General features: G+C 37.1%; 3 protein-coding genes, 1 long non-coding RNA gene and 2 other non-coding genes across 8 annotated transcripts; 1 reads left to right on the forward strand and 5 right to left on the reverse strand.

Annotated features, from left to right (window-relative positions):
- Positions 1 to 989: 989 nt before the first annotated feature.
- Positions 990 to 8,595, reverse strand: cct6a (chaperonin containing TCP1, subunit 6A (zeta 1)). Its single transcript, XM_028031291.1, has 13 exons — positions 8,362 to 8,595; positions 7,721 to 7,784; positions 6,765 to 6,899; positions 5,608 to 5,781; positions 5,149 to 5,252; positions 4,802 to 5,072; positions 3,942 to 4,024; positions 3,239 to 3,335; positions 3,016 to 3,163; positions 1,835 to 1,968; positions 1,557 to 1,659; positions 1,402 to 1,474; positions 990 to 1,326 (listed from the first exon to the last, which is right to left on the reverse strand). The coding sequence occupies exons 1-13, from the start codon at positions 8,496 to 8,498 to the stop codon at positions 1,254 to 1,256; spliced, it is 1,596 nt and encodes a 531-aa protein (XP_027887092.1). The 5' UTR covers positions 8,499 to 8,595; the 3' UTR covers positions 990 to 1,253.
- Positions 2,042 to 2,177, reverse strand: LOC114153850 (small nucleolar RNA SNORA22). Its single transcript, XR_003597436.1, has one exon. It is a non-coding gene; the product is annotated as a small nucleolar RNA SNORA22 (small nucleolar RNA).
- LOC114153849 (small nucleolar RNA SNORA22) lies at positions 7,047 to 7,183 on the reverse strand. Its single transcript, XR_003597435.1, has one exon. It is a non-coding gene; the product is annotated as a small nucleolar RNA SNORA22 (small nucleolar RNA).
- A 617-nt stretch (positions 8,596 to 9,212) lies between the features above and the next one.
- LOC114153049 (protein NipSnap homolog 2) lies at positions 9,213 to 16,405 on the reverse strand. The gene is made up of 10 exons (XM_028031296.1): positions 16,283 to 16,405; positions 15,012 to 15,121; positions 14,856 to 14,901; positions 14,679 to 14,773; positions 13,515 to 13,585; positions 12,146 to 12,286; positions 12,018 to 12,049; positions 11,365 to 11,459; positions 11,058 to 11,141; positions 9,213 to 10,168 (listed from the first exon to the last, which is right to left on the reverse strand). The coding sequence occupies exons 1-10, from the start codon at positions 16,372 to 16,374 to the stop codon at positions 10,104 to 10,106; spliced, it is 831 nt and encodes a 276-aa protein (XP_027887097.1). The 5' UTR covers positions 16,375 to 16,405; the 3' UTR covers positions 9,213 to 10,103.
- Positions 10,180 to 16,514, forward strand: LOC114153052 (uncharacterized). Its single transcript, XR_003597264.1, has 2 exons — positions 10,180 to 10,467; positions 16,261 to 16,514. It is a non-coding gene; the product is annotated as an uncharacterized LOC114153052 (long non-coding RNA).
- A 1,125-nt stretch (positions 16,515 to 17,639) lies between these two features.
- mrps17 (mitochondrial ribosomal protein S17) lies at positions 17,640 to 19,169 on the reverse strand. Of its 3 annotated transcripts, none has more exons than XM_028031298.1 (3): positions 19,039 to 19,169; positions 18,591 to 18,727; positions 17,640 to 18,034 (listed from the first exon to the last, which is right to left on the reverse strand). In XM_028031298.1, the coding sequence occupies exons 2-3, from the start codon at positions 18,711 to 18,713 to the stop codon at positions 17,717 to 17,719; spliced, it is 441 nt and encodes a 146-aa protein (XP_027887099.1). In that variant the 5' UTR covers positions 18,714 to 18,727; positions 19,039 to 19,169; the 3' UTR covers positions 17,640 to 17,716. The 3 variants fall into 3 exon arrangements, with proteins under 3 accessions (XP_027887099.1, XP_027887101.1, XP_027887100.1); XM_028031300.1 differs by lacking the exon at positions 19,039 to 19,169 and adding an exon at positions 18,888 to 19,024; XM_028031299.1 differs by lacking the exon at positions 19,039 to 19,169 and adding an exon at positions 18,851 to 19,024.
- Between the last annotated feature and the right edge of the window lie 4,841 nt (positions 19,170 to 24,010).

Here is a 24,010-nt window from a genome sequence, read left to right on the forward strand (position 1 = left end):
GCTAATTTGTAAATGAAGTGATGGAAAGTGTGAACTAAGAGGGATTCTTAAATTGAATTAAAATGGGATTGTAAATATTTTACATTACTTTGCCAACAGATTTGTAGGAATAATAGAAATAATTGCATAGATAATTTTTGTGAAAGTCTAACTCATGACATAAAATTATGATAAATCTGGTATTAGCAGGTTATTAAAATTTTGAAATATGACAGGGATGTGCAAAGTGTGGCCTGTGGGCCATTTGCAGCCCCTGGATTGTTTTTGTGTGGACCCCCAACAGCATTTTGAGATTGGTACAAATTTAACCCACCAGCACAGATGATTTTGTGGAGATTTTATTTACTGACAAGTTAAAATTCTCATATAATGGTAAATGTGAAAAGCACCACACCTTTTTATAGTCACAGCTTGGTCTTTATTTTTTAATTTGATCATTAGCAGAACTTTGACTTAAACCAGACTTTGTACCCAAATGCTTATTGAATTCTGCTGAGTCTTCAAGCATTTCCTGAGAGTGACCAGAATCCTGTTAATTTATAGAAATGGACAGAAAAAAAGAAAAGAAAAAAATAATTCAATAAAAGTCAACCATCAAAATCTTTGGAAATTTTTTTTAACAAGGCAAACTTGCAAAACCTTATGTGTTTCGATCCACAATAACTTGCACATGTATTTCCTACAACCCTCCAATTATCTTATCCTTTTCATTAAAATATTGCACAGCAAGTTAAAAGAAAAAAAGATTGTTTTATCATTTCTTCAGTTTTAAAAAAATCTTATGCTTTTAGGAGCCCGGCCATTTTAACTTGACAATTTTGGCCAACTTCACAAAAAGTCTGGATACCTTTTAAATCGGGATCCCCTAATTATCCACAACAAATAAAGACCTGGTTCAGATAGAAACCTCCGATTTTGACCTGCGTTTTATTTATATTCTTAAAGTTCATTTTTAAATAAATTTTGTCTTGAAATAAGAAACAACCAAATCTTGCAAGCCAAGAACTTTTTAATGGGTAGAAACAGAACTGCAGGTCAGTGCTTTTAACAAAAATTGCATAAATAAACCAATTGTTGAAGAGAGGGGCACAAATCATGAAAACATGAGCAGGTGAACGACGATTTCTGATGCTAAGATGGCCGCCGCAGGTTTGCCATCGACTGGGGAGCTTCAGAGTGCTGAGAGCTGGGTGGCGTTGACTGAACCGTCAGGTAAACAGCTATCACTGGAGGACAAAGGCCGCCGCTCTTCCTTAACCTTTCAGAGAAGAGAGTCCGGCTCGCATGATCTCATCGACCAGCAGGATGTTGCTGGCGATAACCGTGCTGTAAAACACAAAGATGCGTTAGAGACGGAGGAAACTCGTTCAGGATTGAGACATCTTAGAAGTGAATCCTCACCAGGAATGGAGAAGCTGCTTTTTCACACTGTAGTTGTCCCAAACTCCAGCCTCCCCGGCCACCATCGGCTCCCCTGAGAATAAAACAAACAGGATTTCAGGTCAGAGCGAGCTACACCCTGAGCACAGCTGCACATAAATCAATGTGATGATTACCGGTGCAGAGGTCGACTCCAACCAGCTGACCGGACTCTTTGTACTCCGTCTGCAGCTTCAGCAGAGTCTCCTGAGGGTCGTAGCCCGAGTTCTGGGCCAAAACCTGCAAACAAAGAAGAATAAAAAACAAATCTTTATACAGCATGAACTTAAAAAATAAAAACAAACTACAAGCAGCTCAGCTAAATGTAAACACTTAAAACATTAACATTGTGTACCAGTATTCACACAGGCAAATAAATGATCTTATCGTAAGAGAAAAGGTCAACGGCGGTCACCTTGGGGATGACCAGAAGAGCATCTGCAAAGGCCTGGACCCCCAGCTGGGCTCGGCCTTTCACGTTGGGCTTGTGTTTCACCAGAGCGTCCGCCACAGCGACTTCAAACGCACCGGCACCGGATACAACACAACCTGAACACACAAAACGATATTTAAAATTAATCCTCGATCTTATAGAGTTTAATAATAATAATAAAGTCATTGAATCTGTTCTGATCAGCTGAATACATGTAGGAGAGATAAAACTCTCCTAATGCAGAGGAAAAGATCAGAGTTACTGTGGCACAGACAGAGGAGACCAGGAAGCGCCACCATAACGTTCCTGGGTGTTCGCTGTGCAAAAGGCAGTTAATTTTGTATTTTAAAACATTAATTTTACAAATAATATCAGCAAACTGAAGAGCCTCCAAAGCTACTTTGACAAAATGTAAGTCAGGGGCGACAAACTGTAATTCAAAAATGATAAAAATTTGAGCCGTAGATGCAGATGAGACTCTTAATTTATAATGAGAGTAAAAATTGTTACCAAAAATACAACACAAAGTACTCGTGTTCTTATGACCCAGTTTTAACAAACGGTAAAACCAGGTTCACCCAGAGACTTCCAGAGATTAATGCACCCAAATGAGCTTTTATTCTTTCTTAAACTCAAATAAATAAAGCAAGCGCTTTAAAACAAAGTGACCAAAATCCTGCTCTCATTACTGAAAATAAATTTATTCAATTGAGACCGAAAGAAACTGAAAACTGGGTGTGTTTTATTAAGACGGCAAACTTGCAAAATCTGTTCCGGCGTATTATGGCCGTTGCAGAAAAAAAAGAAAAGAAAAATGAAGTACATTTCTGTCCAAAAAATCCAAATTTTGAGAGTAATCTCAGATATTTTCTAGAAAAAAAAAAAAATCAAGGACAATTATTTGCTAAGGGGAAAAAGACATTTTCAGATGAATATCAAAAGTTTTCTACAAAAAAGAAAAAGAAAAAATTTTTCTTAGGAAAATTTTCTAGAAAATGTTTTTCTAAAAGAAACTCCCTGAAATTAATCACAAGATTTCAGAGTTTTTGGCGGACCTTGTCTACAAAAGCCTTAAAACAGCGTCGTAAAAATCCCTTTCAAGCTTTGGATCTACAATAAGTAGCGGGGTACTTTATTTAATTTTATGTTTATTGGTTTGTTACCATCTTCGATGGCGTTCTTGACGGCCCGCAGGCCGTCCCTCACGGCGTCTTTGATCTGCGTCAGGGTGTGTTTGTTCGGACCCTTCACCAGCAGCGTGACGGAGCGAGGGTTCCCACACTTCTCAATGAACGTGTACTTCTCCTCCCCCTATAAAAAACAGATCAAAAATAATAAAACATCTGTCTAAAAAGATTAAATGAGAAATAAATTTGTTGTACTCACTAGTGTGTGTTCATAAACCAGCCCAGCGTGACCCAAACACTCAGGTGTGAGGTCATCCAATGAGTTCATGGCGATGCCGCCGCAGGCGAGAGAGAGCCTGAAAAATAAAAACACAATCAAGGTTTAAACTTTACTTTGTATATTTTCAATTTTTCTCTGTATTAATATTCTCAACTTTTGAGTGTAAAACTGTGACCTGGTTTGGGTTTTTATTATTTGTAAATTCAACAAATGATTAAAAAAATTAACTTGCTTCAGCTTTATTTGTAAATTTATAATACTTAAGAGTTCATGGAAAATCAGATTGGTGCATTTTTCTCCCTAAAACCAGCTCCAGGACTAAGTTTAAATCTAAGATGGTGGACATGTAAAAAAAACTCTCGCTCAGTAAAACTTGTAATTTTCATGATCTAAATGATGAAAGATAATTTTCTATTTTTCACACAGCTGTTCATAATTGGAAAATCAAGTTCCATGTTTTTCAGGAACTCTGTAACATGTAAGGTTTGATGTTTTGTGATTAGAACAGGAAAATATTTGGGGGATCTTCAAACACCCCAAACCTCCACAGACTGAAGGTGATCACACTAATTATTTCAGGAAAAAAAATGCTTTTCTTTATAAATTTAACATGTAAAAGTGCCAACAGTTGTTTTTTCAGAAATGCAAATGATTTTGGCTGCTACGTCTGCTCCTCTCTTACCTCTCCATGTTCCTCCTCTTTGCTCTGCGCAGAGCGACGATTCCCTCCTTGGCGAGAGCGTCCAGGGAGAACGGATCGATACCCTGAGCAAGCAGAGAGACGAGCCCTGTTTACCATCGTTAATTAAACCAATTAATGATTTAGTTCTGTTCTGATCCTCTGAATACAAGCAGGAGAGGAGCGACTCTCCTGACGCAGAGGTTCAGCTCAGAGTTACACAGAAACAAACCAGGCAGGTGTTCGCATTTAATCCTACTAAGTCAGGGGGGACAAAGTGCGGCTGGGGGGCCATTTGTGGCCCCAACTGCAATTCAAGGATGATACAAATGATACAAATTAAAGTAAATTTCTGTCTAAAAACTCAGACATTTTGGGAGTAATCTCAGAAAAATTCTAGAAAAAACAAGAGCATTTATTTGCTATGAGGTTTTTTTATCACTAAATTTTGGGTTTTTTGACTATTATAAAGAAAAGTAGTACATTTCTACAAAAACTAGCAAGGACTTTTGCTAGAAAAACAACAACCAGTTCTTAGATATCAGACATTTCTTACAAAAATATGGAAATTTCTGAATTTAAAATGTTGATTTTTTTTTTGTTGCTGAAAATTTCCAAGTTTTCTGGAAAATGTTTGACATTAATCACAAAATTTCTGAGTTTTTGGCAGAAATTTACTCATTTTTTTCTATCTACAATGGCCCTAATCTACAATCAACATTGCTCCAATTTATTTGATTGATTTTGGGCTTTTTGGTCAATGTTGCAAAAAAGTTTGGACACTAAGTGGATAAACACCAACAGACTGCAGCCTAACATCGTCACCATGATGTAGCGATTTAACGGCGTTAAAACTCGTCTACCTTCTGGTTGATGACGATGAAGCCTTTGTCGTCGCTGGTACAGACTTTCTTCTTCAGGGCAATGATCTTCTGCACGCGCTCCTCGATGAACTTCCTCTCTGCGGCCACCAGCTTCTCCCGCTCCCCGGCGCTCTTGTAGAAGAAGCCGGAGTTGACCTCCGTCTTTTCGTACTCCAGAGAGACGTTGCAGGTCAGAACGTAGGCGTCCTCCACCCTCTTCTTCATGTCTGGATGTCTGGCGCCGTGGTCCAGAACCAAACCTTTGATCAGTCTGGAGTAAAACAGGGTCGGTTTTAGGTTTCTCAGAGATAATAATAACAAAAAGTCTCTGTTCTGTTAAAACTGACTGTGTGTCGCTCTCAGTCTTGTGCTTCATCTCCATGATTTCCACCATGTACAGGTCAATGGGCTCGTTGGGTTTGGAGATGGCGAGCACGGCATCCACCACAGCCTGAGGAGAGAAAAACTGGATCAGCATTTCTTTAAATATTTAACTTCAATATTCAAGACTCAAAGTTTGCCATTTACACAATCAGTGAAATATACAAAAATAAAATGAGGAGGACCAAAGCTGCATTAAGACTTGAATGTGTGAAAATCCTCATTCCTTCTTCCTGCACTAGTTGAGCAGCAGATTCTCATCTGAAGCAGGAGAAAATTAACATTTGATAGTTACTGTTTAACCTGCTCAACACCAGAAAGATTTACATTTTAATAGTTTTCAACATAGACAGAAAGAAAATCACCAGGTTTTTTAGATTAAACTGGTTCAGTGAAGCACACAGAGGTCAATCTAAAAGCCTCACCTCAGTAAGCAGGTCTGCCAGCTCTGTGTGGACCTTGGTCCTCAGAGAAGTCCGGGCGACATTGACGAGCGTTTCTCTGTCCATTTCCCGAGTCACTTTCACTTCCTCCAGAACAGTCAGGGCTTTCTCTTTGGCTGCCTCGAAGCCTTCTGCGATTATTCTTGGATGAAGGCCCTGCAGAACCAAACCAGAAATGAGTTAAGAAATGTGTTCATTTAAAACCTGACAACAGTTAGGAAGGTTTAGAGAACGTAGATCCTGTGCTGCGTGACTCATGTACGAAATATCCTGCCCCCATCTCCCTGCTGGAGGGCAAAAAGCTGCTAGCCAACAATGACTAGCATTGGTTTTAGCTGTTAAGTCATCAATATAAACGTACTAATATATAAAACACGCCTGACATATAAAACAAAAAGGAACGCAGTCTTTGATACTAATTGTCAACACTATGACAACTAGATAACAAGGCCAGGAAAAACTTTTAAGAAAAAAGTAGAGAGGAAAGTAATTCAGTTATGCTAGCTTGACTTTGAAAACTTTAAAGTGTAGATGTGATGTGGAATTTGGTGTGTTTCAGTTCAGTTACAAATTTTTAAAAAAAAAGGCGACCTAAACACCGATTCTAAGATGGTACAGCAGGTGTTTATATTAGCTAATCAACCACCGATGTTAGCTTAGCCAATAGCATCAGTAGCTAATTTACCACAGTAGTTACTTGTTAATAATCTCAAAATAAACATGAAGTCTAAAAACAGATGCACAATGTTCTGTTTTTTGTGTGGGAAATGTTTGTGTGTTTTTGGTAAATCCTGAAATATAAAGTGGTGTTGTCACTCACTAGCAATGAGTCTGTGTGTAGCGTAGCTGAGACAGAGAGCGAGAAAAAGAGTGGTTTTCAGTTGTTCAACAGTTTTTCTGTTATTTTTACCTTTGCTGTGGTGTACTGCACTAAATTAATAATACCAACATCTACAGGTTTTATTTCGCTAACTGAATTGTTCTACCGTAGCAGAGCGGCTATGGATGGCATGTAAAACAATAATCTTTTTCCCCTCCCGCGTTGAGTGAATGCGCAAAATTTCCGTATGTAAACAGCAACATGCAGGGAGTCCATATGTTGAACCTGGACATCGTCTCCTCGTCCATCGAACTCTTACCTCTGAGACGTAGAGGTCAGCCTGCTTCAGCAGCTCACCGATGATGAGGACGTTGGAGGTGGTGCCGTCCCCTGTGATGTCATCCTGCGCCGTGGCAACTTTAGCAATTAGTGACGCTGTTGGATGTTGAATTTGCTTGAAACGAACAAAAAAGTGAAAGTTATTCAGTTTGTAAACACCAAAATAAATCTGAATTATTTTGACTCCAGTTGACATTAACATAATATCTACTAAAAGTCTTGCAAATTAGACTTTACAGTTATAAATAGTTACAGAGGTAAAGGGTATTCTGATTCGCTGAATACATGCAGGAGAGAAGGAGGCTCTCCTGATGCAGAGGTACAAATCAGAGTTACTGTAGCACAGACACAGGAGACCAGGGAGAGCCACGGTAGCATCCCTGGGTGTTCGCTGTGCGCATTATTTATCTAATTAACCTTCAGGTTTTTCTCAAAGTGCTTCATATTCATTTAGAAACAGGACTTGTATTAAGAAGTTAACCCAAAACGACAGCCACAGCATAGCTTGATCATCCCTAATGAGAGCTAAAAGTCAATAACTTGATGAAATTTGTTTTTTAAAGATGTGAAACTTTATACCGTTGCATTTTAATGAGTTGTTTTACAACATTGATTTGATCCTGTAAACTACATGTACTGAATTTGAATTGTTTCAAGTATTGCATCGATTTGAGTAGGACACAGGAGCAGAACGGGAGTGGTCCCCTACTTGTACAAAACAGTTTATACTAAGAGTAGCCATATTAATACACATGAAAATGTAATTTTGACACTTAATGTTTACTGGTTTTCTCAATTGCTAACTTTGTATTTTTATGATGTAAAGCAGTTTGAACTGCCTTGTTGCTGAAATGTGCGATACAAATAAACTCGATTGATCAACACCAAGTGGATGAAGGTTTAGACATGCAGAATAAAAAGCATTTCCTTCCTTACCATCTCGTGTAGCAGAACATTTCCATCTTTGGTCAGCTTTATGTCTCCTGCACCAGATACCAGCCTGCAAGTAGCAAAACAAATATTTAATATGACAGACGGTGAATAACTACAACCTCCCGCACCGGGTTTGGATACCATTTTTAAAAACAGACTTTGTTTTATGCAGTCGTGTCTAAAATAAATTCTAAAGAAAAAAAACGTGCAGTCGGGTCAATAACGGAAATCACAATTATATGGCGGATTTTTAAAAATTTGTAATTAAAGAACAAAGCGCTAAATGTAATCTAATGACCCTCGTATGAACACCGGTAAACTTTATAACAACCGATTTAAGCTGCTAGCCTCAGCTTGGAGAGCTAGCCGGCTGATGCTAACATTAGCTTAGCGGTGTCAGCGCGGATAATGACTGGGCATGGCAACGTGCAGTAGCAAACCCGTTACCCGGATACACAAGTGAGGCTTTTGTTAAAATAACGTAAATGTGGTTTGTTACTTTTTACGCAAGGGAGTAGAGGCTTTCAGTAGACCCATTAATTAGAGTCGTAAGGAAACAAACTGATGTCTAAGCAGTTTACCGGTAGCTAACAAATATTAGCTAGTTAGCTAGCTACCGCACAAAGAGCCCCGAAGGCACTCACATTTTCATGGTTCCCTTCGGTCCCAGATTGCTCCTCAGCACGTCCTGAAGCCCCCGGGCGGCACTGATGTTAACCGCCAGGGCGGCCTGCGCTCTGGCCACCTCGGCTTTAGGGTTCAGCGCTTTAACGGCAGCCATGGTGAGGCAGTACAGCTAGCGAGTAAAGTTAAAAAGTCTCGCCGGCAGGGAGTTAGCACTGCTCGGGCTCGGATAGCTACTGAAAGGAGGGTCTGCTTCCAGAAAGCTCCAACACGTGTTGCTGTGTTGCCTTCACGTTCCGACGGCAGGATAGGACATTCGAATTCCGGTTTAGTTTCATATGGCTAAGTATTCATAGTGATTCGTGAAAAATAATTTACACTCAATCATTCCGGTTTAGTTTCATATGGCTAAGTATTCATAGTGATTCGTGAAAAATAATTTACACTCAATCAACTTTGACATTTCTGCCAAAATCTTAAAACAATTTTATTTAAAAAAATTTTCATACATGTATGTTACAGACCAACGTAAAGGCTACGTCTTTGCTGAACAAAGAAGTAGCTTTTAACTTTTTTTAGTAGAAAGAAAGGTTATTTTGATCAAATTTAACTTGATCAAAATTCAATTCGTAGTGTGTATTGTTAACGGAACTTTAGCTTAATTAACTGAATCCTAATTTCCAATTTCACTACATATTGAGATTTCCAACCTTCTTTAAACTCACCTCAAGTCACACCCAAGGAGTTTGCTGATTGGTTAAACAATGGCACATTTGACCTTTAGGAGCAATCCCCATCAAGAACATAAAAAATATGCAAGTCAGATTTTATGTACTGATGTGTTAAAAAAATAAACAGGAGAGGAAAAAAGTCTTCTATTAATCAGAAATTTAATTCAATATGTACAACTAATCTTCTTAAATCACTGCATTTTATATTTTCCACTCTGAGGCCCCACAGTGATTTTAAAGACCAAAGTTGTTTACAGACACAGCTTATTTAATAGACCCCCAAACAACAACATGGTGGCATTGCTTAAATATTAATCTCAGTTAGAGCACAAAGTCACCCTAATGATATTAATCTGTTGTATTGGTATAAACCCAAACCAGTCAGTGTACAGTAGCTTCTTCTGCAAAAAGTCATTGGCTCTGCTTAACTACAACACATTTAAATTACCATTCACTGTAGCCAGGAGTGTTGATGCTGAAGAACCTGGAAGTGCGATCAGTTAGGCAAACGAGAAAAGAAAAGTTGTTTTTTTGCCGCCATTGTGAACAATCTTTATATATTTTTAGCATCATGAATACTTTAATAATTCTGACCCAAATCTTTTCACAACCTGTCAGAAGCTTTGTAAACATAGGACTTTTGCTAAGAAAAGGGAGAACAATCTGAAGAACCCCATTTCTCTTAATGAAATAATTACCACATGTACAATTTTAGGTTTAATATTTTGAGTTTTCCATAAAGCTAATGAATCCCATTATAATTTAACTTTCATCTTGTCTTTCATGATAAACTCCAGATCTGTAACACTCTAACAACCCATTAATTAACTACTAACGTTCTGGAGATAATCGTTTTGACCCAACATTCTTAAAAACAACAAAAAAAGGAAAAGTAGAGAGATTTAAGAAGCAGAAAAAAACAAGGAAAATCATAACTAGGTTGTGTTGAATTTCCTGGCAGTGTACATTCTGGTGGTTGGTTGCACTTCATGGGTCTGAGTGTTTGTAGCGCTGACTGCTTCAGTCTGCGGTTACTTCAGGGGCGAAGTCTTCATGGGAATCATTATTCTGGACTCCATGTGCTGAATAAGAGGGACTGTAAGGAGAAAAAAGGTTTAGATTTCATTTGGCTAATAAATCAATAACCTATGCATTCTTGATCAGCAATATGCAGATATATGACTCTTTCTCAAACTGTGGTCCGCGGGCGCCCTCTAGCGGTCCGTGAGGTACTGCATGTAAACAACCGTTTATTTGCCGTTACGTTAGTAGCTCAAAGTGCTACGCTACAGTTAGCTTACCAAAGGATTGTGTTTATAAAATAATAATGGATACATGGCTTAAAACCGGTCACTAAAAAGAAAACCTAAAGATAGCGGTGGAAAATTTCACAGGGTGAGTTGCAGTTGAACTTTAACTTTTTTTTTTCTTTTTTATATTATTACCATGCATAATAGCATGCCACCGGCATGCAGATCTCGGTCTGCGGCTGTTCTGAATGCGATATGGCGGTGACTAACTACATCTTAACACTTAAAATAACACTATGTTGGGGAATCTATTGGCTGAAAGAAAATGTTTGTTTTTGCCAACACTACTCAAGTCTGTTTTTCCTTTTCTTAGCGTCTAAATTAGAAAGTGGCCAGTTACGTTTACAAAACAGTGCCATCTTTCACATTCATACTATTTATTTATTTATTTTATTTATTTCGAACAAAGACGACAAGTTAAGAGACTACTATTTCAAATTCAAGTTGTATACATTACAATGTTTTGTTATTCCGGTAGCAATTTGTAGTTAGGTGGTCTGTGACTGTTAAAAAGGGGTAAGTGGCCCTCGGACTAAAAAATGTTTAGAAACACTGATCTATAAGGTTGCTGGCTTTGTTTAATCTGTCTTAAAAGACAAATAACTACAGAAATAATGTAATTTCAATTTAATCACAACATTAACAAAACTTAGAATAATGTTTGGACAAGCTTACCTGTGTAATAAACGACCTCATCCCAACCATCCCGGTGCCAAGCTGCATTTCTAATTTTATCTCTGGTCTGAAGATCTTTGTAAGCTAGACGATAAAAAACAAAACAAAAACATATTTATTCATTTGGTGAGTATTTAAATCAACTCACAGTTTCAAGCTTAAGTTATTCTGAGAAAACATTCATAAAGTTTAAAACTGAAGTTCTCAATTATATAACACAATTGTGTTCATTCCTTAAAATCACAGGCTCTTGGTGAAAAGAAACAGATTTGTAACCATATTTATAATAGCAGGAAAATCTCCTCACCCCACAAGTGATGAACTTGGTAAAGACTTCCGATCTGTGAGAAAAAGCCTCCCACGGCTTCCTGGTTCTGCTGGCGAATCTCAATCGCCCGAGCCCTGCAGAGCATCAAAAAACGTAAACACAGCGCTGTGCAACTCTGTACTGTCAACTAAATATTTGCAGTTTGAGGATTAAGTAATTGCAATATTTTTGCTTGATTTTTACTGCAAAACAAATGCCTCTCAATGATTAAATTATAACCATTCAATAAAAAAGGCAAGATTTATCATATCTAATATAGAGATGGGTCGATATCAATATCCAATGTTACTATGTCTGATACATAATTGATATTTACCGATATTATATATATATTCCACTACCGTTTCAACACCTTTGGAAAACAACAACCAGAAATAGATACAAATAACTATTGGTTATTAATAGGACCAATACCAATATGTTAAAAAATTACTAACAGCCGATATCAATGTTGGTGCCGATATATCGTGCATCCTTAATCAAATGTTAAGCAAATAATTTAAATAACTCAAAAAAAGAATCAAGTTAAAAAATATATTTAAAATTAATACCCATCTCTCCTAATTTTTCTGATGCATTATGTTTGTTACTCACTATTTGTGCAGTAAAAATTAACAAAAAGGTTTTCTTACCAGTAATTTCCCCACTCGATCATTGTCCCTGGCTGGAATTACAGCATGAAAATGGACAGCATTTATTTAGGTTTTCACTCTGGTTGAAAACGATCTTTAAAGCTGAACGTAGGTGAAAACAGTCTTACTCTGAGCTGGTATGACCGGAGTTCGTAGATGTTTGGACCTGGACGAGGGACGGGTTCGTTCCAGAAGCTGAACTCCAGCAGCAGCTGATTCCTACGAGACAGCAGCATCTTTCCCCTCTCATCCCTGTAGTTCATAAACCCCTACAGCCAGGACAAATAAAGACAAAACCGTCACTCAGTAAACCCCCAGCTCAGCATCTGAAATTATCAAAACAGAGTCAACTGAGCTGATTTCTGACTGCTTAAGTGAATGGAGATTTTTAGGCAAGAGCAGCAAGGCAGGTGTAATATGAGGAAACTGGGAAATAATTGGGTTGCATTCATCATTTAAAATCATTATTAATCTATTTTAGAAAATGTGTGGATAATTTATTTAAAATCAGTTCAGAAATAAAAAAATTATAATGTTTTAATTAAAAAACAGCAACAGTATTTATATTACAATTCAACAAAAATCACAATTATATTCCTAATATATATTCTAATATATTCCTATTAGAGGTGCACCCATCGCACTTTTCTGGTCGATTACCGATGGATCGACCAGAAAAAGAAAAAGATCGACTGATCTTTAAAAAGCTTCATGGGTCAATTCCGATTTTGGCTGACTTTTGGTTGAAATGTTGATTACTCTCAAAATTTCTGAGTTTTTTGGCAGAAATTGAAATTTACTACATTTTTGTTTTTCTACAGTGGCCCTAATACGCTGTAGTAGATTTTCCACGTTTGCTGTATTAAAAGAAAAGCATCTCGTTTTCAGTTTCTTTTGGGTTCAATTTAAACTTATTTTCAGTAATAAGTAGTGGTGCACCGATTGCAGTTTTCTGTCCGATTGTCGATTACCAATCTTTAAAAAGCCTGATCTGCTGATTCCGATTTTGGCTGATTCTGATTCTTTTGGTCTGAAATGATGCTAAATATAGCAAGAAGGTTGCGAAGTTGGCAACAGTGATTATTGTTAATTGCAAACGTGCCGACATGACCTGTTAGATAAACCTCTAACAAAGCAGAGCAGAAGAAGACACTGGTTCATTTTTAGACTTGATCACCAAACTCCCAAAATGAAGGACATCAAAGCTGACTTATCGGTGCACCCCTAGTTCTTATATTAAAGGTCTTCATCAGTGCATACCTATGTTTCTATTTTTGGAGAGCAACCACAAACAACATGAATAACACAGAAACTGACTCTCTACTATACTTACCAAACATTCACCATACAGCTGATTCTCTAACTCTGTAAATATTCTTTTTATTTAGCTAAACAGGAAACAGCTGGAGAGCCACAGAGACACTAAAACCTGGTCTGGGGTTGTTTTTATGGCCTTTAGGTCAGCAGTGTGCAGAGGGCTGAACTAATCCCTGTTACCTTATTCTGCCTGAGTTTGTTCATGACTTCGGTGAGAGCTGGGTATCCTCCCCGATATCTCCAAAGGTGAACTAGAATAGAAGGAGCAGAAGAGCCAGAAATAATGCAGCTCTGGAAAATGTTTTCCTCTGGGCCAAACCGCAGTCAGTTTTAGTTGCACCTCATTAACACAGATCCTTAAAAATAAAGCTGTAAAATCACCAGCTTCAGATTTAAAACAACCACAATGCAGATAAATATTAAGCATAAAAAACCCAAAGGTCATTGCTATTTCTCTTTATTTTTTCCCTTTAAGGGACTTTAATGTTCACATGTGGTTCATGTTTAACTTCTGTATCCTTTCCACTTCTGTTCACATCGCAGAGTCAGATTGAAGTTCAGGAGGAACAGAATATAATCACAGGACAAAATGGACAACAGCCAGGAAAACAGCAGGACAGACATAGCTGGTTGTTGACTAAAATAGGAGCTGTGACTCTGCTGGTTTGTGTCAGAGGAGAGAAACTCCTTGACTATCAAAAGTATTTACACGCATTAAACTTATTCCGTTTGTCACATTACAAACAACATTTTCCCACTCTTTTTCCCCGAGCGTTTGATGCGTCCAAAGCTGGAGTTGGAAAATCTGTAGTGGCACATTTTCTGACGTAATCTCAGAAAAACTAAAATAATGGAGGATAAAATAATTGTTGCTGTTTGTTCTCGTCCTATAATCTACGACTCAGCAACAAACTGAGGATTTGTGATGACAATCCCTCACATCTCCTGTACAGTTTTTATCCTGTTGGCTGAATTATTGATAATCATAACCTAACTATTAACTGAAATGTAAACACTAACTCATAATTTTATCAAAGGCTTGTTATGAAAGCAGTTGATGCACAAAACTCATTTTTACAAAAATGTTTGACATGATGTCAACAAGGCTGATTGATTATGCAGCTAACTCAGCACTTCAAGACCTCAAATGTTTAACAATACCCAGACAGCTTAATAGTTAAACATAAACTTTTGTAAGAAATTAGTGTAGATTCATTATTTATCAACGTTACCTTTATTGTTTTACTTTCACTGGACTTTCTAATTGAAAAACAGTTCATCTAGACAGCTAAGTAAATGAAAGTAGAGGCCTGATTAACTGTGTGAGACGCTGCAGCCTCTTACCTGCCTGATCCTGCTCTCCGTACCAGGTGTTCCAGGTGCCCACCAGCTCACAGGGGTATTCAGGGTCAGCATGGATGGAGGGTAATACTTCTTCACTGGGGACAAAAACAAACAGAAATGTGCAAGAATGTACTAAACCTGAGATTAACAGAGAGAGATTAAATTAGTTTTTCTTACCAAAGTTCATTGTAAGCATCAAGGCACTCTGGTTTAACATTATGAACTGTTGAGGGGAAAAAATAAAACGATAAGTGGACAAATAGTGAAAATGACAACATGAAAACTTTACATTTCATGAAATTACTATAGAGGAAATAATGCCATAATACGTACACTGTATTTTGTAGAGATTGTTGTCTTCTTTCTTGGATAGTAGATGAGAGTGGGCATCTTTTCTGGGGTCAACTTTTCTCACAAAAAGAGATTTAAGTCCTGAGAAACCCCTGCACAGAAAAATAAATAAATAAAATTAAGCATTTTTCTGCTGCACAGTATTAAAAATCAGCTTAACAACCAAAAAGCTCTTATACTGAATCCTATCAGACCCTTGAAAGTCATAAATAGACTTGCTGTTTTTATCCTCTAATTACTTCAACCTAAGCATCCAACTAATTTTAATAATATAAATTAAGAGTATGTCTTTCAATGAGTTAAGATTATATTCTGTGCAAGTTTCACTATTATAAGCTAAGAATTGGTGAAATGCACCACCTTAAGAAAGTATTTACACCCTTTGGACTTTTTTTTTTTTTTTTTTTTTTTACATTTTTGTCATGTAACAATCACAAACATTTAGAATTTTGTTTACTTTTAAATGTCAGATTAAACCACTATGTTATGGAAAAGAATGCAAGGTTTTAATATTTGCTGATAATGGCTTCAGGATGACAGCTCAACATGATCTGACATGTCAATATTTAAAACAAAATAAAGTAACATGACAAACTGGCAAGGTGAAAAAAAACCCTAATTTGTCTGCACATTTTAAACCACTCAGCTGACAGTTTAAAACTTTGCTCCCGCAGCAATCGTTATAGTCACTGCAATGAGTTTTATTAGAAAATTAATGTACGTGGATTTTAAGTCCTAAATTAAATATAAATACCACCAACCACCACCACTGTACTGATATTCTTCGATAATGTTATTCCTTCAAAGACAATCAACATTTAGATTATTGTAAATATTCATGAACAAATCAACTAGAAATGTATTTTTAAGAGAGGAAAGCAATGTAAAGCTCTGCACTCTCGCTGCTTTGACCTTGAAGTTAAATCACTTTTTGAGTGACAGCCTCACTTCTAACTTTCTTTTGTGTTATCAGCTATAAAATGCAGCTCCATGTTCGCAGATGTAATTACAAACGGCACCATGTTCCGAACTTTTAACTTTTCAACGGGGTCATAGTTAGCAGAAAGTTAGCACGTTTAGCGCTAATGCTAAGCGGCTAATGCTAGCTACGTTGCGTAGGGACCAACGTCCCTACGTTAGCTTAGCCACCTAGCATCCCAGAGTTTGTCATTAGTGTAAAGTTTTCCTAAAACCGAGCTAACTTTTTGAAGAAACCTCTCTGAATCAGCAGGTAGCATCTGCCCAACTCTGACCTGGTTGTGATGGCTGCCGGGACGTTCGCTTGAAGTCCGGCTCTCCTCCAGTGAAGGCCGGTGGCCACTCTTTGAAGGACTCTGCTCGCCATGTTTCCCTGAAGGCAGTTAGAGTCGGAGGCTGATGGAGGCGGCTGCAGCAGAGCCACAGTCCAGGCTGCTTACTGGGCAGCTGACCGGGCGACGTAACGCAGGAGAACAATGTGGAGGATGATAAACGAGCTTACAAACACAGGAATCCCAGGTTTACAGCTGCTAAACAGCACAATCATTCTGTTCATGGTTGACAAAGTGAACGTTCTTTCTCCTCATATGCGCTTTTCTATCGACTTTTGTGCTTTGATCAATTTTTTTATTTGATTTTTATTTCATTTCCAAAACATTCATCTGAAAATCTTAATTATAAAAACACTGCAAAAACTTGCCAAGTAATTTTGGTCTAGCTTCTTGTGCAAATATGTTAAGTTTGTCGTATTTCAGTAACTTTTCAGCAAGATATAGCCTTGTTTTAAGTAAATAATTCCTTAATATTGATGGAAAAAGTACTTGTTCAATTTTCAGACTATTTCACCATTACATGGGAAAAATGTGTTATAGGTGAATTTATTTGAATATGTACTTTTAATCAATATTAAGAAATAATTGACTCAAAATATGTTCGTTTCTTGCTGAAAAGTTACTTGTAAGTTAAGTTAGTTTTGTCTTATTTCAAGTGCATTATTTGCACAAGAAATTACAGCAAAATTATTTGATAAGATTTTGTTTTTGCAGTGCAGTAATATATGCATTCATCTTATAGTGCATATTTTATATGAATCAGCCACACAAAAGTTTTCAGTACCTTACAGTAGTTCAAAAATTGGCATCTCAAACATGTGAAAGGTCTTGAGTTCCTCTTGAGAAGATAACCTTAATTAAATTAAAAAGCACATCCATTTTATAGTGTAAAAGATTTTTTTAAAAAGAGGGATTTAAATAAATAAAAGCCACATATTGGTCAATATATTTGCTGCTGATTGCGTTGCCACAGTACCACTTCATAACTCCTCAACAAAGAGTCACTGACATTTTCTTTTGAAAACTGGACGTTTTGAGAACCAGTTCATTAGAAAACATCAAAGATCTGCAACCTTTACAATCCAAAGAGGCATTTTTGCCTTTAGTTCAATTGTTGTTTTATTGATAATCTTGACACATTTAAGACTTTTTAAGTCCTAAAATTTAGATTTTGAATCTCTCCCAGAAACCCAGAGGACATCACAAAGCATGTATGTGTTCCCATTTTCATTTCATGGCAAAATAATCCAATTTCTATTCTTGAAAGTAATATTAGAATTAGGCTTCTGTTGAACCCATAATGTTTACATACTTATATTTTTATTAACTCTTGAAACAAAAACATTACAGAGTGGCATGTAAGAAAACAGTTTTCTATCATGAAGTAGGAGTTTGTACAGACGGAGAATCAGCTGCAGCGGAAGCAGCTGAGATGTTCAGCTCTTTGAGTTTATCCGACAGAGAAATCTTCTCTTCTAGAAGCAGGTCAGACAGAGGCTCCACAAACTCTGTCCCTGCGACACTTTTTCCCGTCAGCGGATCCACCACCCGGCCCACTTTGTAAACGATCTCAGAAAGTTCATGCTTCACATGTTTGGATCTTGCCACAGGCAGAGCCTTGATGAGGACGATATCTCCCACAGTGCACTGCTCCAAAGCATCATGGGCAAAGTAGGTTTTCCTCTTGTTGTAGTACTATAAAGGAAGCGAAAAAATGCACTTAGTTAACTTTAAATGCATAATGATACACACATATTCTGTTTAGAAAGATTTATGAAGTACTATATATTCAATATGCAGATTTCAGTTGCAAAGGAGTTCAATGAAATAGCATTATTTTGATATTAACCTTAGAAGGAAGTTATAATTAACCATCAAATACTGGCTACAGGTTGAAATACTTTGAAAAAGAAAATTCAAAATACAGGAAATCAATTTATGTGCTTCAATTAAAAAAGCTTTTAGGTGAAAACTCAAATCGGCAGGTAAGAAAACCTGATCAATCCAGGTGTAAAGAAATACATGTTTCTGGCCAATATAACTACAATACAGATTCATGTTCAGTTTACTTCCTCCAAACAGAAGTGAAATGCAGTAGAGAACACAAATTATACATCCAAAACTCAAGATCTAACATTATTTGTATGCTGATTTAATTAATATGTTTTAGATTTAAAGTTCTTGTATTACACAAACACGTGTTTGTTTTTCTCACACAGGAATCATCTACAGACATTAGCTGCGGATTCACCTTCAGCAGGTAGGAGTCCAGCACCAGTCTTGTCACTCTCACTTTAGCAGTTTTCTGCATCTTGGTCCCGATTACTTTACCGATGACCCATCTGGCATGGACTACAACCTTTTTCCCTGACATCCTGCTCAGCTTTCCTGACCCCGGAAAGAAAAACAAATGAAAATTGTATAAAATAAATAAAAGACATTAGGGACGTGAAAACAGATTCAGTGACACGTTGAGTATGTGAAGACAACCTCTAAATATTAAATATTTACCGTCGTCCTACTGTGGAGGCTTACATAAATCTGTCACATAATCAATAATGACCTAAAAGAGGATCCGTCTTGGCTTATTACCTTTAGCATCCCAGATACGTTCATTCATCAAGAGTCAATGGGAAAAAACAAACTTTGATATGATTAAGTTTGACCGAAAAGGCTAAAATGTACAAAAATGAACTCACTGAAACCAGATTAAAGTATTAAGTTGGAAAGGTCAAGAATCCTTCAGTTGCAGCGAGTCTCCATGCTGCTGTCTTCTTCTTCTTTTCTATTATGGCGGATCGCAAGCAACTTTCAGGTACATACCGCCACCTACTGTACACGAGTGTGTAGCAACTTTACATCTATCAAATTCTATTTTTTAATTTTGTCTTCTGAAGATAAATAAATAATACTTTCCTTAATCTGTAAATATCCATCGTGTTTCCTTCATTTCTAAATATTCCTTTAACACTCCATTCTTGACCCGTCCTTCCAACCATTCTTCTCAATTTCTCCCCTTCAGGTTCATGTTTTACAGTTCATCAATATGTGTTCTTCATTTTCTTTCTCTCCACATCCTTCACGTTTATCAGTATTTTTCCTCCCTATTAAATATAAAAGGTCATTTAAATAGGTATGACCTACTCTTAATCTGATCATTATTCTTCTTGTTTCTTTCATATTTCTAATTAATACTGACTTTTGTACTTCAGGTAATCTTCGTCCTTTCTTATCTTCATTCCACTTTTTTTTTTGTTGCCATTTTTCCATTTATTTACCCTTAATAAGTGATTCCCCTTCCCCTTTCCAAAATGAATTGTAGTCGTTATTGCCCCCTCTAAAGCCCTTTCTGCTAATTTATCTGCCTTTTCATTGCCTTTTACACCTTCATGTCGATTTACTTCTTGGTTTAATAAATGACGGTTTTATGCACTACCGCCACCTGCTGGAAAGAAGGGCGACGTGCAGCAGTAAAACAGCTTATTGACGTTCTTCTGCGATTAATTTAATCCGTAAGAACCCTGAAGTACATCTTTTACAAAACAACTGTGTATATTTAAACTTTATTGCACTTTCCTGCTTTTAAAATATTAACATCGTAATGTAATAATTAATTATTAGTCTGTATTACTGGTTCTCCATGAGCTTCTTGAAATATCTACTTTGAATTTTTAAATAGTCTCGAGTCAAAACAATTTTTATGTCAAAACTTTTACTTTTCTAGACTCAAATTTGTCAGAAATCTGAGTTATTGTATAAAGTGTGTGAAGTTTGGAAGTATGAATATACTGTATATGTACAAGTCTGTTTCTTTTCCAAGGAATTTAAATGAAATCTCATACCTTCCCTTGCTAATTAACAAATTCCAAAAGTTAATTAAACGACTCCTCACAAAACCCAGATAATTAAAAAGTGCAATGTCAAAAACAAAACAAAACAAAACTGTTTTGTTTGCTTTCTGGTTAGAAAATCTGCCGCCTTTCCAGAAGATGGCAGCAGAGAAACATCACTTCTCTAAACTTGATTGCAAATTTCAAAGCCTTTCTTATAGGAACAAATGTAATTTTTCTCAAAATTGCATTTTTAATAGTTATCTACTAGTTACTGGTGTCAATAACTAACCTTAAAAATTAAACTGAAAAGTAGGAAATATACATACAATTATTAAAATGTTTATAAGTTTTATGGATACAGAAAAAAACATCTACTATATGTAATCCTAAAGTCCCACAGAGCAAACCTGCTATTCAGTTATCTAATAAAATGTGGTGACATTAAATCTGAGGGAATTGCTGCCTGCTTTAGCCCAGTTGTTGCTGATTTCCTTCATGCTTTTGAAAACAGGACACATCTGTTTTACCCAACTTCACAGATGAGTGGCTTTCATTAATCTTGCTACGGTGAGCTAGCACAGTGTTTAAATCTGATAAATCTACTTCCTAATCCCTCACAAGTGCAACGTATCCCGTTAGATGAACCAAACAAGGATAAATCACAATGGAGGAAACATTTCAGCTCCGACATTTCATTTCAGTGAAGTTGCTGTTTGAGTTAAATGCCACCAAGCAAACATTTTCACAATTACAACACAAACCTGGCCATGATTTAAGAAGCAAAACATTTGTCTAACCTCAGCGACTCATCACTCAGTCCAGCTGGAGTGAAGCAGAAAAGAGGTGAACAAAGTGGGAATTTGAGCTGATAATGGTGGTAAATAAATAAACGTCAGGAAGATCACGGATTTCAGGCTGTGAAAACATGAAGTTCTTCCTGTAGCAGTAAATATGTCAGAGTGAACCAATGATTCAGACAGACTGGGATCATGTTAGCTAACATCAGTAAGGAATCCACTTACCTTCTGGAGGAAATCCTCCCCGCAGCATGATGCTGCCACCACCATGGGGTGTGTGTTTTGGCTAAAGCTGCATGTAACTTTCATTAAAATATATATTTTTTTACATATTTGTTGAGACTGTCACCACTGTTGGTTTGTAGATGTCAACATTATGTTGTGCTATTTTAAATGATTATCACTTCAATTTTTTAGAGGTATTTTTTTAAAAGCCCATCTAGGGACAAGTGCTGCGAATTAGCTGTTGCTATTGCACTATGACGCTAACATGGGACTGCTGTTTTGTTCAGTTTGTCTATGTCGATGTGTCTGTCCCTATCAAATAAACTTAAATTAAAATAAATAAATGTTGTGACACGATGGTTTGAATAAGAATCTGTGAATAAGATTAGCTCGTCTGCATTTCCCAGTGTTAGCTACAAACAACCAATCAGAGCCAAGAGGCGGGTCTTAGCGCTGTCAATCACAATCAACCCTCCTCTCTTTGCTATCTGCTATGCAGCAGTCCGCAAAGCCTGTCGTGAATGCTAGGCTAGTTAGCATGACCATTGATAACTATTTTCCTGTAGCAGTTGGTTGTTTCTCCACTATTAGCACATTGATAGGCATTGATTGTCAGCGCTAAGCCCCGCCTCCTGGCTCTGACTGGTTAATTTCCTCAGACAGCAGTAGTAGCGCAGAAGAAGGGTGGGGAAGATTGATCTTTTCACAGATTATTTGTCTCATATCAAACTGTCACAACAGTTTTAACAAGTATATAAAAACATATTTTTCATAAAAGTTACATACTGCAGCTTTAAGCTTACAGATTCTCCTGCCTGATCTCCGTTGCTCCTCCAGAGTTACCATGGATCCATTGCTACATTTTACTGAGGCGTTTCAAAGATGTGGCTGATTGGATTTTAGATTTTATTTGTAGAGAATTATTAAACAATTTGTAATTGTTCTTCCGCTTTGCAATACAGAAAATACAATAAAGTTCATACAATGTAATGTTAAAAAATACAAAAATGTTTAAAGCTGCGGTATGTTGTCAATCACCCTTGTATAGGCGCTGCTCAGAACCTCAGTGTTTTCCTGATAACAGAGCCTGCTTTGAATGTTAGGTCAGTTAGCATGGATGATGGTGAATAATCAGTTTTCCTTGAACGGTGAGTTTTTTCTCCACCATTAGCACACTGAGCAGCGCGTACACAAGGTTGTTTTTGACTGGGAGTGGTGCATTTCTGCAAATGGATACCCATTGTGAGTTTTATAAACTCTCAACAATACGAGTGACCTGGTATTTCTGTGACGTTATGGTTAGCATGGTCATCAGCCCCTGGGGAGCCGATACAACTGAGAGCTGATATAAACGTCCAATGCAGGCGCTCACACCATGATGTTAACAGCCTTGTCCCCGTACAGGAACTGGCTGTGGCTCTGCACCAAGAACAAGCAGATCAGTCTGGTCTTAATCAGAACCAGGCTGTAGTAAAGCACAGGTCTCCCGGCTCTGTTTCCCATTTAAGGCAGTGCAGCTTTGGGTTACTTCTGCCAGAATTACAGCATTGCCCAACTTTATTTTCCTTCATACAAGAACACTGAGACAATTCACACAGCGCTTTCTGTGTACGAACTGTTTTCAGCTACTTCTGAAAAACAAGAAGGTGAACTGATGCTGAGGTTTGTGTGAGACGATGCGATGAGTGACTAAGCCTGTGGCAACAAACAAGCAATTAAGCAATTAATCACATGATAAACTAAAATGAGTTGATGACTAATATTTTTAGAAGGGCAAATCTGTTTTACGGCGTCTTCATAGCACATTTTGGTGTGGTTCTTACTTCCGTTTTATTTGTTGTTTTGGGTTGTTTTGTTTTATTTTGGATAATTGTTTCGGCCCTGAGCCTTATGGGCTGGGTTGCAGGTGTCTTGTTCTCTGTCTTTGTGCTCCTCCCCTTTGCTGATCAGGTGCTGCTGATTTGTTAATTTGGAGCACAGAGCATTTTAAACCTGGCCGTCTCCACCTCCTGGGTCGCCTTTGGCATCCACTCTGCTGCTTGATGCGTTTTGTTGCCACGCCTCAGCTCAAGGCCTTTTGCACATTTGTCTTTGTTCTTGCACTTCAACACTTCCATATGCACTCATGCACCACATCCAAGCATTTGCATTACACCACTGATACCGACATCCACAATCCATTGCTGTTTTTGTTAATGAATATTCATTTTATTAAAACGGCATGGTCCCCCATTTTTGTTATGACCTTGAGCCAGTCGTAACAATAATTAAAATGTCTTCCATTGTGTGGAGTGTTCTTTAGAAAATATCGCATTTCACTGCAAAAACATAACATTTTACCAAGTATTTTTGTCTAGTTTTCAGTGCAAATATCTTAGTACACTTGAAATAAGACTTAGAAGAAACTTTCAGCAAGATATTGGAGCTCGTTTTAAGTCAGTAAATCCTTAATATTGGTGAAAATGTGCTAGATTATCTCATTTATAAAAGGAAAAAAATGTCTTGTTATAAGTGGATTTATCTGCTGGAACTTTTACATAAATATTGATTTATTTACTTAAAACATTTTACATATCTTACTGAAACGTTACTTGTATGTTTAAGTTAACTAAGATATTTGCACTAAAAACTAGACGAAAACCAATTAGCAAGATTTTATATTTTTGCAGTTAAAAATGGTCTCAAAACAACAATATTATCGTTTATCGCAATAATTTCTGGGACAATTTATCGTCCAGAAAAACATGTTGTCGTGTTGAAAAATATCCTTTGTGCTTCTAAAGTCCCATACCAAACTGCATCACTATGGTACAATA

This window comes from Xiphophorus couchianus, chromosome 11 (assembly GCF_001444195.1).
Source record: "Xiphophorus couchianus chromosome 11, X_couchianus-1.0, whole genome shotgun sequence".
In the NCBI taxonomy this organism is placed as follows: Eukaryota; Metazoa; Chordata; class Actinopteri; order Cyprinodontiformes; family Poeciliidae; genus Xiphophorus; species Xiphophorus couchianus.

Excerpts from the sequence above, each read along its gene's own strand:
- cct6a (XM_028031291.1), bottom strand. The coding sequence starts at position 8,498 with ATGGCTGCCGTTAAAGCGCTGAACCCTAAAGCCGAGGTGGCCAGAGCG. Across the intron at positions 6,900-7,720 it reads ATGTTCTGCTACACGAGATG|CAAATTCAACATCCAACAGC; the intron begins GTAAGGAAGGAA and ends GTTCGTTTCAAG. Across the intron at positions 1,327-1,401 it reads AAGCAGCTTCTCCATTCCTG|CACGGTTATCGCCAGCAACA; the intron begins GTGAGGATTCAC and ends TGTGTTTTACAG.
- LOC114153049 (XM_028031296.1), bottom strand. The coding sequence starts at position 16,374 with ATGGCGAGCAGAGTCCTTCAAAGAGTGGCCACCGGCCTTCACTGGAGG. Across the intron at positions 12,287-13,514 it reads ACAAACTCAGGCAGAATAAG|GGGTTTATGAACTACAGGGA; the intron begins GTAACAGGGATT and ends TCCTGGCTGTAG. Across the intron at positions 10,169-11,057 it reads TGAGGTCGTTTATTACACAG|TCCCTCTTATTCAGCACATG; the intron begins GTAAGCTTGTCC and ends TTCTCCTTACAG.
- mrps17 (XM_028031298.1), bottom strand. The coding sequence starts at position 18,713 with ATGTCAGGGAAAAAGGTTGTAGTCCATGCCAGATGGGTCATCGGTAAA. Across the intron at positions 18,035-18,590 it reads TGGACTCCTACCTGCTGAAG|TACTACAACAAGAGGAAAAC; the intron begins GTGAATCCGCAG and ends CTTCCTTTATAG.